This window comes from Rhinopithecus bieti, unplaced genomic scaffold (genome assembly GCF_001698545.2).
Source record: "Rhinopithecus bieti isolate Rb0 unplaced genomic scaffold, ASM169854v2 scaffold_17429, whole genome shotgun sequence".
Lineage (NCBI taxonomy): Eukaryota > Metazoa > Chordata > Mammalia > Primates > Cercopithecidae > Rhinopithecus > Rhinopithecus bieti.
In genome coordinates this window covers 844599-858555 of record NW_016808905.1, presented here as the reverse complement: position 1 = coordinate 858555, position 13957 = coordinate 844599, and the positions used below count along the sequence as shown (strand labels likewise).

Below are 13957 nucleotides of genomic sequence, written 5' to 3'. Positions count from 1 at the left end.
GAGAGAGAGAGAGAGAAAGAAAGAAAGAAAAGATTTCGCATTAGATGTAAAAATAAAAGGGCTTTTTTTTTTTTTTTTGAGGTGGAGTCTCACTTTGTCGCCCAGGCTGGAGTGCAGTGGTTTGATCTTGGTTCACTGCAGCCTCCATCTCCCGGGCTCAAGCAATTCTCCTGCCTCAGCCTCCCGAGTAGCTGGGATTACAGGCATGCCCCACCATGTCCGGCTAACATTTGTACTGTTTGTAGAGATGGGGTTTTGCAGTGTTGGCCAGGCTGGTCTTGAACTCCTGGCCACAAGTGATCTGCACTTCCGCCTCCCAGAGTGCTGGAATTACAGGTGAGAGCTACTGTGCCTGGCCCTTTCTGGGGTTTTCTATGAAAAAAACCAACCCACCAAGAGAGTCTATTTCTACTTTGTCTTAGGTATTTCTCCATCTCTTTATTTGTGCTAAGATATGATGTTCTGTGAGGATTCACTTGACAAAAATTCCTAGATGAGAAGTAAGAGGAAGGATAGGTCTATAATTAGAGGGGCTGGCGGCTGCAAAATGAATTAGATACCCATCATTTCATTCTAAGGAAGTACTTAGAATGAGATAAACACGACTTAAAGGAAAGCAAATATAAACGACCATGGGTGTTTGCTCTGTCTTTAATGGCATCCCTGGTTGGGTCTGCTGGGAGAAATGGCTAGCAAGGACTCTGCCAATTCTAGCATTACCAGTCAGGAATGTTACCAAAAAAAAAAAAAAAAAAAAAGGTTCATATATGGTATAGAGGATGGGACTATTTAAACTCAGAAGTCCTTTTCAACGCTATCACTTGAGTTGCTCATAGAGTGAAACTTTAAGGGTCCACTCATCTTGCTTACTTCCTTTTTCTCTTGATTTTGGTCTTTCAGCCAGCATTTAACACCAACTGTGACTGCCACCATTTGGTGCCACGGGTGAAGCAGGTTTTATCCGAAAATCTGCTGGTGGCAGCCTGTGGAACTGATGCAATAGGAAGCAGCCTAAGTGGTAGCTGCCTTGTTCTGGTTCCCAAATACGGAAGTCATCCCCAAAAGAAAGAGGAAGTGGTTCTACAGTCCCCCGCTCCAGACCTACGGAAAGTTCCCCTCCCAGTCAAACTAGTTTTCTGCATCACTTTTGTTGAGATAGAGAAATACCCAATGTGACCTTGAGAAAGCTGATGAGTTTGCAGAGGACGCTGGTCGACAGAGAGAGAGAGAGGAGAGAAGAGAAGCAAGCAGAGAGGAGAGACATGTAGCTCTTGGGAGACAGCAAGCTGGAGACAGGAGGAGCTGTCTCTCTTTTGGCTAGTGTTCCATTTCCCAAGTACAGGCCCTGAGGCTCAGCTGAATTAGAAACCAAACCAAAAGACAGAGTCATCTGGTCATCTGGGATACACCTGGGGAATCCCAGCAGGACCTGAGCATTTCCCAGATATAACATGGTAGTATTATTGATGAGCCTAGGGAAGCCAAGGGCCTTTAGGAAAACATAAATCTATATTTATATAACTTGTTAAAATAGGAAAGGAGTGGTGTGTATAATATACTTTTAAGTGATTTATATTTTTAAAATGGTTAAGGCTGGGTGTGATGGCTCATGTCTGTAATCCCAGTGCTTTGAGAGGCTGAGGCAGGACAATGGCTTGAGTTCAGGAGTTTGAGACCAGCCTGGGTAACATAGTGAGACCTTGTCTCTACACAAAAAAAAAAAAAAAAAAAAAAAAAAAAAAAAAAAAAAAATCAGCCTGGGTAAACAAAGCAAAACACCTGTCTGTATAAAAATTTTGAAAATTAGCTGGGCGTGGTGGTGTGCATCTGTAGTCCCAGTTCCTCAGGAGGCTGAGGTGGGAGGATCACTTGAATCCAGGAGGTCGAGGTTGCAGTGAGCTGAGATCAGGTCACTGCATTCCAGCCTGGATGATAGAGTGTGACCTTGCCTAAAAAAAAAAAAAAAAAAAAAAAAAATGAGCTGGAACATGGTGGCACATGGGTATAGTCCTAGCTACTCAGGAGGCTGAGGCAGGAGGTTCACGTAAGCCCAGGGGCTCGAAATTACAGTGAGCCATGATTGTCCCACAGCACTCTAGCCTGAGCAACAGAGCAAGACCCTGTCTCTAAATAAATTAATTTAATGGTTAAAATATAAAAGAGAGCTCCTGCTTTCAGGTGTTGGAATGAAGAATTTTTATCTTCTCTTAAATACACACACACACACATACACACACACAAGCATGCACACACGCACCCACACACACATTCTGAAATTTTGGAACACTGGTAACAAGTAGATTCATTCATTTATTCATATTTTCAGCAAATCTTTACAGAAGGCCTGCTATGTTCCAGGTACTAAGTGCTTGGGGTACATTACTGAAGAAGATAAAGATCCTTGCCCTCACAGAGCTTGAGTTCTACTAAACAAGTAAATCCTATACTATATTAAGCAATAATAAGTGCTATGGAGAACGAAAAGGAGAGCAAGGTAAGGAGAATCTGGAATTTCAGAGGTGAAGGGCCAGGTTGCAATGTTAAATGGGGTGGTCAGGATAGACATCACTGAGAAGTTGAGAACGGAGCACACTCGCTGCAGGAGAAGAGGGAGTTGGCCAACTGGCTACCTTGGGGAAGACACTGGGATGGACAGCTCCTCACCTCCTTCAAAACAGAAGGAACAGCTAGAACCAAGGCCTCAAAGCAAAGAGACACACAACATATTCAAGAAACAGCAGCGGGGCTGAAGGTGGTTGAAAGGGGGAAATTGAAGGGAAGAGCGGAACGGAGGTCAGAGCGGCAGTGGGGCCAGATCCTGCACGGCGTTATGGGTCATTGTAAGGTCTTTGGCTTTTCCTCCAACTAAAATGAGGAGCCACTGTCGGGTTTTGAGCATAGAAGTGATGTGGTCTCACTTACATTCTTAAAGGATCACTCTAGATGTTATGTTGAAGAGCCTTTTACAGTATTTAGGCACGAAATGATAGCTCAGGTCAAAGGGTATCAGGGGAAGTGTGGTAAGAAGTTGGATTGTGGGTACATTTTGAAGGTAGAGACAACAGGATTCCTCATGGATTCAATGTGTCGTGTGAAATAGAGAAGTCAAGCATGACTCAGGTTTTGGGCCTAAGCAACAAAGCAACAAGGAGTTGCTACCTAATGGGGAAAGCCATAGGTAGAAGATATTTTGTTCCCATAGGACAGAAGTTCGGTTTGGGGCATGTTGAGTTTGAGATATCTATTAGATATTGAAGTGGAGATGTGGAATAGGCAGTTGGTTATATTAACTTGGAGTTCCAGATGGAGCTCTGGGCTGGAGCAATAAATTTAGAAGTCTTTATCATGTAGATGGAATTTAAAGTAGTTAGACTGGATGACATCACCAAAGGAGTGAGTGTAGAGAAAGAAGAGGAAAAAAGACTGAGTCCTGAGGTCCTTGAACATTAGCAGTCAGAAAAATGAGTAAAGAAAAGGAGACTGGGAAGGAACAAGTACAAGGGAGGAAAAACACAAAGAGAACATGGTGACCTGGCAGCCACATGAAGGATATCCAGAAGGAATGAGCAACTGTATCCTGTGTTGTTGATAGGTCAAAAAGACAAGGATAAAGAGCATACCACTGTATTGAGCAACAAGGGGGTCATTGACAAGGGTAAGAGCAGTTTCTGTAGAGTCACAGGGGTAAAAGCCTGACTGAAGTGAGCCAGGAGGGCAAGAGGGAAGAGGAATTTAAGATAGCACAGAGAGAAAATTCTTTTAAAGAGTTTTGCTGTTAAAGCAAGGAAAGAGGTCCGGGGTGGTAGCTCACGCTTATAATCCCAGCACTTTGGGAGGCCGAGGAGGGCAGATCTCCTGTGGTGAGGAGTTCAAGACCTGCCTGACCAACATGGTGAAACCCTGTCTCTAATACAAAAATTAGCCAGGTGAGGTGGTATGCACCTGTAATCCCAGCTACTCAGAAGGCTGAGGCAGGAGAATCGCTTGAACCCAGGAGGCGGAGGTTGCAGTGAGCTGAGATTGCACCACTGCACTCCAGCCTGGGTGACAGAGGGAGACCCTGTCTCAAAGAAAAGAAAAGAAATGTAGTAGTAGCTGGTGAAGGAGTGGGGTTCAGAGAAATTTGTCTTTCTTTTTTTAAAATTAGAGAATCAATAGTATGTTTGTATGTTAATGGCAATAATCTAGTGGAAATAAAAAACGATTATATAGAGAAAGAAAGGGAATAATTGTTGGAACAATGTCCCTGAGTTGAAGTTAGGAGATGGGTTCTAGTGCATAGAGAATGCTTTAGTATACGAGTATGGATTATTTCTTTCAATACTTAGAAGGAGGGAAGAGTAGGAAAGTGCAAATAATGGAAGGGGGATAAATGTGTTAGTGGGAATCTGTGGAAGTTGCAAAGGATTCCAATAAGGAGGAAAAAAGAAAACACAACAAGATTCGGAAATCAGAATGGCTTTGGATTTCTCAATGGCAACACTAGAATCTAGCAGACAAGGGGGCCAAGGCTTTAAAAACCTAAGGGAAGACAGCTAGTAACCCAAGAATTCTACACTTAGCCAAACTATTATTAAGTGAGGATAGATTAAATGCATTTTCTTTTTTTATTTTATTTTATTTTTTGAGACGGAGTCTCGCTCTGTCGCCCAGGCTGGAGTGCAGTGGCGCGATCTCGGCTCACTGCAAGCTCCGCCTCCCGGGTTTACGCCATTCTCCTGCCTCAGCCTCCCGAGTAGCTGGGACTACCGGCGCCCGCCATTTCGCCCGGCTAGTTTTTTGTATTTTTTAGTAGAGGCGGGGTTTCACCGCGTAGACCAGGATGGTCTGGATCTCCTGACCTCGTGATCCACCCGTCTCGGCCTCCCAAAGTGCTGGGATTACAGGCTTGAGCCACCGCGCCCGGCCCGATTAAATGCATTTTCAAACACAGGAGGTGTGCTAGATACCTTATTTGCCCCTTGAGATCCTTCTCTATTCCCACTTTGTGCTCAGGGAGGTAGACCTGCATGGGTTGCTCCACCTGGGTCTCTTGCCCTCAGGCTCCTGGATGGATTTGGTCCAAGTGTGACACTGGTAGGAGATCAGGGGGCAGAAAGAAAGAGATGGATACTGTGTTCCTTTACGGAAGACTATAGATCTTGGTGGGCAACCCTTTCCTATAAGCTGTATCTCTCTCTGGATTCTAGTAAACACTCCTTCCTCTATCCCTTTCAGGCCTAAGGCTTCCTGCTATTGCTAGTCCTATCTCTTCACACTGTTCACACCTTTGTAAACAGTCCCTCCATTAAGCTTTCCTCTAGCACCCCCTTAAGAATGCCATTTTTCCTCTGGTTGACCTTGACTGGATACACAGGTATCCAAAGACTTAGCAGTGAGCTTTTTTGTCATAAAACCATTGGAGGAAGTTCTCCACTAAAACAAAAAGAAGACACGAGATTGAGGCAAAGGGAATCTCCTGAACAATGGTGAAAGATAACATGATGACAGCTGTGTATTCAGTTTCAGAATAACCAACTCAGATTGGAGCAGGCCAGAAGGTTCTTTTTTTTTTTGAGACGGGAGTCTCGCTCTGTGGCCCAGGCTGGAGTGCAGTGGCCAGATCTCAGCTCACTGCAAGCTCCGCCTCCCGGGTTTACACCATTCTCCTGCCTCAGCCTCCCCAGTAGCTGGGACTACAGGCACCCGCCACCTTGCCCGGCTAGTTTTTTTTGTATTTTTTAGTAGAGACGGGGTTTCACCGTGTTAGCCAGGATGGTCTCGATCTCCTGACCTCGTGATCCGCCCATCTCGGCTTAAAGATGTCTTTAAGAAGGTAAAAGTGTTAAAATATCCAACAAGGAGTTTTACACAGCTGGGATAGGAATTTGAAACTGAATTAAAGACATGGAAATCTAAGCAAATGAAAAAGAAGATGGCTGGCTGGGTGCAGTAGCTCACGCCTGTAATCCCAGCATTTTGGGAGGCAGAGGCGGGTGGATGACCTGAGGTCAGGAGTTCGAGACTACCTGACCAACAAGGTAAAACTCCGTTTCTACTAAAAACACAAAAATTAGCCAGGCGTGTTGGCAGGCACCTGTAGTCCCAGCTACTCGGGAGGCTGAGACAGGAGAATTGCCTGAACCCAGGAGGCGGAGGTTGCATTGAGCCTAGATCGTGCCACTGCACTCCAGCCTAGGTGACAGAGCAAGACTCTGTCTCAAAAAAAAAAAAAAAGAAAAGAAAAGAAAAAAAGAAAACAAGATGGTTATTAATTTTAGATGTAAGAAAACATTGGACAATAAAGAAAAAGCAATCATAGTATAGAAAACAGGTCAATCATCAAACAGCATTTATGCAACAAAAATTCCAAGGGACTGCTGAATTATTTCCTTTTATAGACTTCCTCATAATATATAGCTTCCCTATTTTTGTAATGTAAAGCTTTTCACAGAAGGTATTTACCAGAATAGCACCTAAAATTACCAGGACATTTATTTTAACATGATTTGACCTAGGTCATTTTACAGACTAGATAGTAAAAAATCTCAGTTTATCTGTAAACTTCTGATCTGTGTGACCTGGGGTAGGTTACTTAATTTCGCTGAGCCTTACAAAGTATGAGGATTGCAAATGTAACACACAGAGTGCCTGGCACATAGGAGGCATTCATAAATGACCACTTTTGTCAGCCACCTTAATGGAAGAATGCTAGTTAGGGATATTATAAAACCACAAGGAATACAACTTTGACCTCAATTTAGGTGGGGAGTTGAGCATCTGGAAGTCATGAGGTGTTAGAAGCCTGACACTATTATAAAAGTAAACACTTCTCAGACTAAGCAAATATGATATGGAACTGACAACAAAATTGAGGGGAAAATGCTCTGAGGAAGATGACTGAAAGAATAAAGTAGAGTAAATTGGCTTTCAGAGGGGCCAAGAGCAGCATACAGCTCTCCTTTAAAACAGTGACTAAAGACTCAGCTTCTCCTGGTGGTATAGGACTACTGGGGAGGGTTCTGGTTCCTTTCCTAAGTATACAAACAACAAAATCAAAAGTTTTATTTTATTTATTTATTTATTTATTTATTTAGTGACAGGTTCTTGCTCTGTCACCCAGGCTGGACTGCAGTGGCATGATCGCAGTTCACTGCATCCTTGATCTCCTGAACTCAGGTGATCCCCCCACCTCAGCCTCCCAAGTAGCTGGGACTTGGCTAATTTTTTGTGTTTTTTTGTAGAGCTGGGGTTTCCTCATGTTGCCCAGGCTGATCTCGAACTCCTGGGCTTAAGCAATCTGCCCGCCTTGGCCTCCCAAAGTGCTGGCATTAAGGGTGACAAATAAAGAATTTTAGCTCCAAGAGTTCTTTAGGCCCATCACTTCTAGAGGTTGGTTAGATATTAATGGTTTGAAAGGTAAAGAAAGTCATTGATAACAATTAACATGTGGGGAGCGCTTAAGATTTGCCAGTCGTTATTCTAAGCCATTTTACATGAATCATCCCGTTTAATCTTCACAACAATTCTAGGTCCTTTTATCCTCATTTGACAGATAAGGAAACCGAGACTCACAGAGGTTAAGTAAATTGCCTAAGGTTACACAGCCAGTAAACTCAAAGAGCTAGACCTGGACTCAGATTTGCCAGCCTCCAAAGGCTTCCAGACTTCTAACTGTAACGCTAATATACAGCAAAGTCTTTAGTTGTGGATTTTCTCACTAGCATAACAGCATTGATCAGGTCATATTTTAGCAAGTGATTTTCAAATATGAAGTGATAGAGATAACGTACAAAGGTCTGACAATTTTAAGCAAATGCTCTTACAGGTGTGTACTAGGATAGAGCCTTAAAACCATTGACTCCTTCTAAACATGGAGTTCAGACATTCGAATACATTTACCTAGTAAAGTTCTAATAGAAAAAGAGTTATTTTAGGGCTAGTATAAGGCCATCCATGTATTCCCAGTGTCAACTGTGCTCGACGTAGTAAGTGTGGAATTAATGTCTAGTGACCGGTTAGATGACCCGCGTAGAGGGTCTTTTCAAATCTCACATGGAGGATCTCACACAAAAACATCAAGAACATTAAAGCAAGCCCTGACAATAATTTTTAAAAAATAACAGTCTATTTCCAGGGTAAACAATTACTTCGTCACGCCGCTGCTTAGGGGTGGGAAAACCTGCTTCTGATGTGGGTTCAGGTTGAGGAACACTTCGCCACTTGAGAATGCAAGTAAAGTCCAGAAATCCAGGACCACAGCAATACTCCAGCCCAGGGTTGCAGGGCGGCCTCTTTTAACAGCCCGGCGACCTATTTCTATCTAGGCGCCCGCGAGGCGCCGGTGTGGGCGGGGGACCGCTCTCAGCCTGAACAGTGGGTGGGCCGGCAATGACAATGCAGGAATTCCGCGCCTGCTGCAGGGTTTGCCGATCTGTCGGAAGGGTGGGAGGGAGCACTTTTCACCTGACACACCCAATCCCCCTGCTGCAGCCCAGGGCCGCGGATGAACGGAAGGAAAGCGCTTCAATACTGTCAGATCAGTGGACTTGAGCTGCAGCAGCGAGGCCTACCGCGCCGCCGCCCGCACACGCTCAGCCCCTCCGCGCGGGCCAGGCAGCAACGCACGCGCAGTCTGTTCTCGTTCGCTCCATCAGTCCCGGCGGGCCCCGCCCCCGCAGGCCCCGCCCCGCTCCCGTGCGCTGAACGCCCCATATCCGGGTTCCCGCCGCCTCCACCGCCGCCGCCTCAGCCGCCTCGCATATTTAGTCTTGCTGGGAGTGGTGTGATTCCCGACCAAGATGGCGGCCGTGGGGCGAGTCGGCTCCTTCGGTTCTTCTCCGCCAGGATTATCCTCGACTTACACAGGCGGCCCCTTGGGCAACGAGATAGCGTCGGGCAACGGTGGCGCCGCGGCAGGCGACGATGAGGACGGGCAGAACCTTTGGTAACGACTCCACCCCTCCCTCAGCCCCTGCTGGTTCCCCCGGCCTTGCGCCGACGCCTTGGGATCCCGTGCCCGCTGGAGCTCGGCGCCGGGCCCGGCCACTGCGTTCCCGGCAGCACCATCCCCGGCGCGCCGAGGCCGGGTCAGTCCCTGCCGCGCTGCGACTCCGGCCTCCGGCCTCCGGCCTCACCGTACGCCTTGCTTCCCGTTAGGTCCTGCATCCTCAGCGAGGTCTCCACCCGCTCGCGCTCCAAGCTCCCTGCGGGGAAGAACGTGCTACTGCTGGGTAAGAGTTCCCTGCCTCGCTCCGCCCCGCCTGGCCCCCAGCGGCCCGGGGTACCTGGTCCGCCGGCTAGCTCGCTGGCTGTCTTTGTGCGGACAGCCGGCCCAGCCCCGCCCCGCCTCCCGACCTGTCGCGGAAGGCTGGGCAAGAAGGGGAACCCTCGACCCTCGACCCAGGACCTACGGGGACCCGCCCTCCCTCAGGTTCCTCCTCCTCCCCGGGATATGGGGGTGGCCCTGACAGCCTCCCCTGGGAAGGACAGAATTCGATCGCTCATCTGAGGGATTCTGGTGGCCTAGGGTTTACTAGAAATTGACAGTTTTTCTTTCATCACAAAAATTGGTAGCAGGAGGCTCTTTGCAAGAGCTCCGGCGCAAATGGCTTGCCATTAATATTTAATAGCTGATTCTTTGTATAATTGACAGAAGCTACAACTAAGACCTGGCGATAAATGTTCTTGATTCAGTGTTCTCTGGTACAATGTGCTCGTGTTGCAGCTACCTTAACTGTCACATGTAATTCTGAAATCTGTAAAAGACAGTAGAACACACCTTTCTAGTTAAGTCTCTTCAGCCAAATGGATGTAATAAGGAGAAATGGTCCAGTGTCAGTTCTCCTGATTGTTCTGTATCTCCTCGGCTCTCTGGAAGTTGTGTATTCTGTTTCTTGAGTGACTCTGAGGGTGGGGATAGAGGACTGAGGGAGAATAGTTCGCAGGTTCGCATTTTTGCAGGCTTAGGTCCTGAATCGTTTAAAGGAGAAATTTCTCTATATAGTTCTTTACATGCAAGATAACTGAAGTTTGGCTTATACGAATATTAAATTTAAAAACTTTGGTATTTGATATCGGCTCAATACCAGAGGCTTTTTTTTTTTTTTAATGTCCATCTAAAACAGGAAAGGAAATAAAGAAGTCAAATGCTGCTTGATAGGCTGCATGGTTAAATATGAATGTTTACACAGAAAAAAATACTTTTTTAATGGACTTCTGCCAAGCAAAACATATGATTATTGATATTCTTTAAAGCTACATGGAGCTAGTTGAAAATTAGTTTTACTCTTGTTTTAATGTGATTGAAAGCACCTACTGCAGATTAGCCTGGATTGAGTCACTGTCCTATCACATATAAGCCCTAAGATCTTAAGCAAGTTGCTTGACATCTATAAACCTCAGTTTCTTCATTTTTAAAATGGTTGTTATGGAAATAATAATACCTGCCTCTAGGGTTGTGGGGGGGATCAAGTGAGTTAATGTTTGTATAGTGATAATATTTGCAAGTGATATATTTATCTTAAACTGAATTAGAAAATATTTGTGCTCAGAACTTTTTAAAAAATTGAATTAGTGCCTTCATAAGTGATATTAATAGGGCAAAATAAATTAGGATCCAAGAGCAAAAAAATTGTAGAATATATTTTTAATTTACTAATTTAAACAAATTACCACTCATTACTAAGCTAAAATGGATTTAAGATCATATGACCTCATTGAAATCGATTCTATTTTAATTACTTTAAGTAAGACTTATTTGGAAACACTGCCATGGTAAAGGTAAGATTCAGTAGTTTTGTTCTTATTTTATACATTTCCTCCAGTTATTTCTGCACATTAGATATTGCATAGATTATTCTGTTTGTGGTAAAACAAAAGTGGCGGTTTTGTTCATTTTTTGGTATACCGAATTTGTACTGCGGTTGTGCTATGTTTTTTTTTTTTAAACCCCCCTTTGACACCGGGTCTGTACATGGGACTGAGTGTTCTTAGAGGTCCCAGCCTCCTTCACGCCACCATACAAGAATAGATTAAATTTCCTTTTTTATGAACTTAATAGTTCGTAAAGTTCCATCTAGTATCAGGTAATATGAGCTTGAAACTTAATATTTTTCTTTCAGTACTGTTGGGATTTTCATCAGAGTCCTTTTCAGCTTTGGAAGAAGCTAATAACTGATTTGTATACTGGTTGCAAAAATAGAGTTAACTTCTAAGATACCCCTGAAGATTTCTCACAGACATTTTACCATCACATATGGCAGCATTCACTCTGTGCTGGTGGAGGAAAGAAATATACAAATAGGGATTGTGGTTTTCTTTGTTATGAGTTTGAAGGTGCTGGGCAGGAGGATGCTTGGCCCTAATATATCTTTCATGAATGCAGGTGGTCTCTGGAGTCTCTTATTTTAAAAAACAAATCTAAAGCCAGGCACAGTGACCCAGCCTGTAATCCTAGCACTTTGAGAGGCCGAGGGGTGGATCACTTGAGCTCATGAGTTGGAGACCAGCCTGGGTAATAATGGTGAAACCCCATCTCTACACAAAATGAAAAAAATTGGCCTGGCGTGGCAGCTCCTGCCTGTGATCCCAGCGCTTTAGGAGGCCGAGGTGGGTGGATCACCTGAAGTTAGGATTCCAGATGAGCCTGGCTAACATGTTTAAACCCCATCTCTACTACAAATACAAAACTTAGCTGGACGTGGTGGCATACACCTGTAATCCCAGTTACTCGGAGGCTGAGGCAGGAGGATTGCTTGAGTCCGGGATGCGGAGGTTGCAGTGAGCCAATATCGTGCCATTGCACTCCAGCCTGGGTGACAGTGAGACTCTGTCTCAAAAAAAAAAAAAAAAAAGTTGGGTATTATGGTGCGTGCTTGTAGTCTCAGCTACTTGGGGAGGCTAAGGTGGAGGGACAACTTGAGCCCCAGAGGCAGAGGTTGCAGTGAGCTGAGTTCGCACCATTGCACTCCAGCTTGGGCAACAGAGTGAGACCGTGTCTCAAAAAATAATTCTAATAAATAAAGTAAAACAAATCTGAGCCTTTTGCAAGGCTTTACATTTCAGAAACAACCTAGAATAGGAACAATGATACAGACCTAAGGACTCCCCTCACAACACACACAAATTGCAGTTTAGCTTTCCACATGCTCTCCTACTACCTGATAGGAGAAAAGGGACATGACTAGTAATGTGTGTGTGTGTAAGAGCCACTCTCAAAGGATTTTAATACAAATCTCATTTCACCTCCTCTCTCCTCCCAGATCAGGGCACCAATTTATAGATGGGTAATGAGTTGTAGAGACCTGTTGAGTGGATTTTCCAAGGTCACACAACATAAGGGCCCTGTTCTGTGACTCTGCCATGGATTTCTGACTTGATAGAAGTTCCCACAAGGGAGAGAGTGCCAGGTACAAAATTCTTTCTACTCAAAGCCTGTCTTTGAGCAAACGTACTGGTAATTATTTTAAAGGAAAATCTAAATATTTGTTGGATTGTGGGATGCAGCTGTTGCCATGGCACTTGTGTTTAAGTAATTATTTAATCTGCCTAGGCCTGACTTCTAATGAAATCCAGAAAGTCTATGATGTTAACTCTTCTTTCTTGAAAGGTTTTGAGAATGGATTTCAGTAAGATTTGTTTTTAATAAAGGTAGGACTTCTTGCGCATGTATTTTAAGTAGATTCTAACTTTTAAATTGTCCTTTTTAAGAACTACATTTTCATTTTTACCTTTTATATTTAATTACTTTTAATACAATTGATTATATATCTTTTTTGTTTGTTTGTTTTTTGAGATGGAGTTACCCTGGCTGGAGTGCAGTGGCATGATTTCGGCTCACTGCAACCTCCGCCTCCTAATTCAAGCAATTCTCCTGCCTCAGCCTCCTGCGTAACTGGGATTACAGGCATGTACCACCACACCCTGCTAATTTTGTATTTTTAGTAGAGACAGTTTCTCCATGTTGGTCAGGCTGGCCTCGAACTCCCGACCTCAGGTGATTTGCCTGCCTTGGCCTCCCAAAGTGCTGGGATTATAGGCGTGAGCCACTGCGCGGGGCATATTTGTATTTTAATAGCTGCTCTTAAAGGCAGTTTCTCCATATTGATTACTTTCCCATGTTTTGATAAGAAAACTCCCTAAGGAAAATAATAATTAATACTACCTAACATAGAGCACTTACAGGTACTAGTCATGTAAGGATTGTTTATGTACTCTATCCCCTTAAAGATCAGGAAACAGACACAGAATTTGTGTTTTGTTTTTGAGGCAGGGTCTTACTTTGTTGCTCAGGCTGGAGCATAGTGGTATAATCTCAGCTCACTGCAACCTCTGCCTTCTGGGCTCAAACCATCCCCCTGCCTCAGCCTCCTAAGTAGCTGGGACTACAGGTGCGTGTCACCACTTTTAGCTAATTTTGTACTTTTTGGAGAGATGAGGTCTCACTGTGTTGCCCAGGCTGGTGTTGAACTCTGGGCTCAAGCAGTTCTCCTCTCACCTCAGCCTCCCAAAGTAGTGGGATTACTGGGGTGAGCTACCACACCCCGCCAGACACAGAAATGTTAAGTGAATTGTCCTAGGGTTACATAGCCAGGAGGCAAAATCAGTATTCAAAATTTTACAGCCTGAGGCCGGCTCTGTGGCTCCTGCTTGTAATCCCAGCACTTTGGGAGGCTCAGGGGGTGGATCACCTGAGGTCAGGAGTTTGAGACCAACCTGGCCAATAATACGGTGAAATCCCATCTCTACTAAAAGTACAAAAATTAGCCGGACATAGTGGTGGGCTCCTGTAGTCCCAGCTACTCAGGAGACTAGTCCTTTGTTAAGTCATGTAAGCCTCATCTTTCTCATCTCTAAATTAGACTATTTGAATTTTGTGATCTCCAAAGCCTTGTTTGACCTGACATTTTATAAATTTTCTTGTTTTAATCTTGTGAGTTATTGAATATTTATTTATTTATTTATTTATTTATTTTTT

The 13957-nt window shown here is 44.4% G+C and overlaps 1 protein-coding gene across 1 annotated transcript in view; it reads left to right on the top strand.

The window, feature by feature from the left end:
* Positions 1 to 7216: 7216 nt before the first annotated feature.
* Positions 7217 to 13957, top strand: part of DYNC1LI1 (dynein cytoplasmic 1 light intermediate chain 1) — a 50597-nt gene continuing 43856 nt past the window's right edge. Inside the window, exons 1-2 of the mRNA XM_017887689.1 lie at positions 7217 to 8926; positions 9139 to 9212. Of these exons, the coding sequence (XP_017743178.1) occupies positions 8781 to 8926; positions 9139 to 9212 (220 nt within the window). The 5' untranslated portion in view covers positions 7217 to 8780. The remainder of the gene's footprint in view (positions 8927 to 9138; positions 9213 to 13957) is intronic.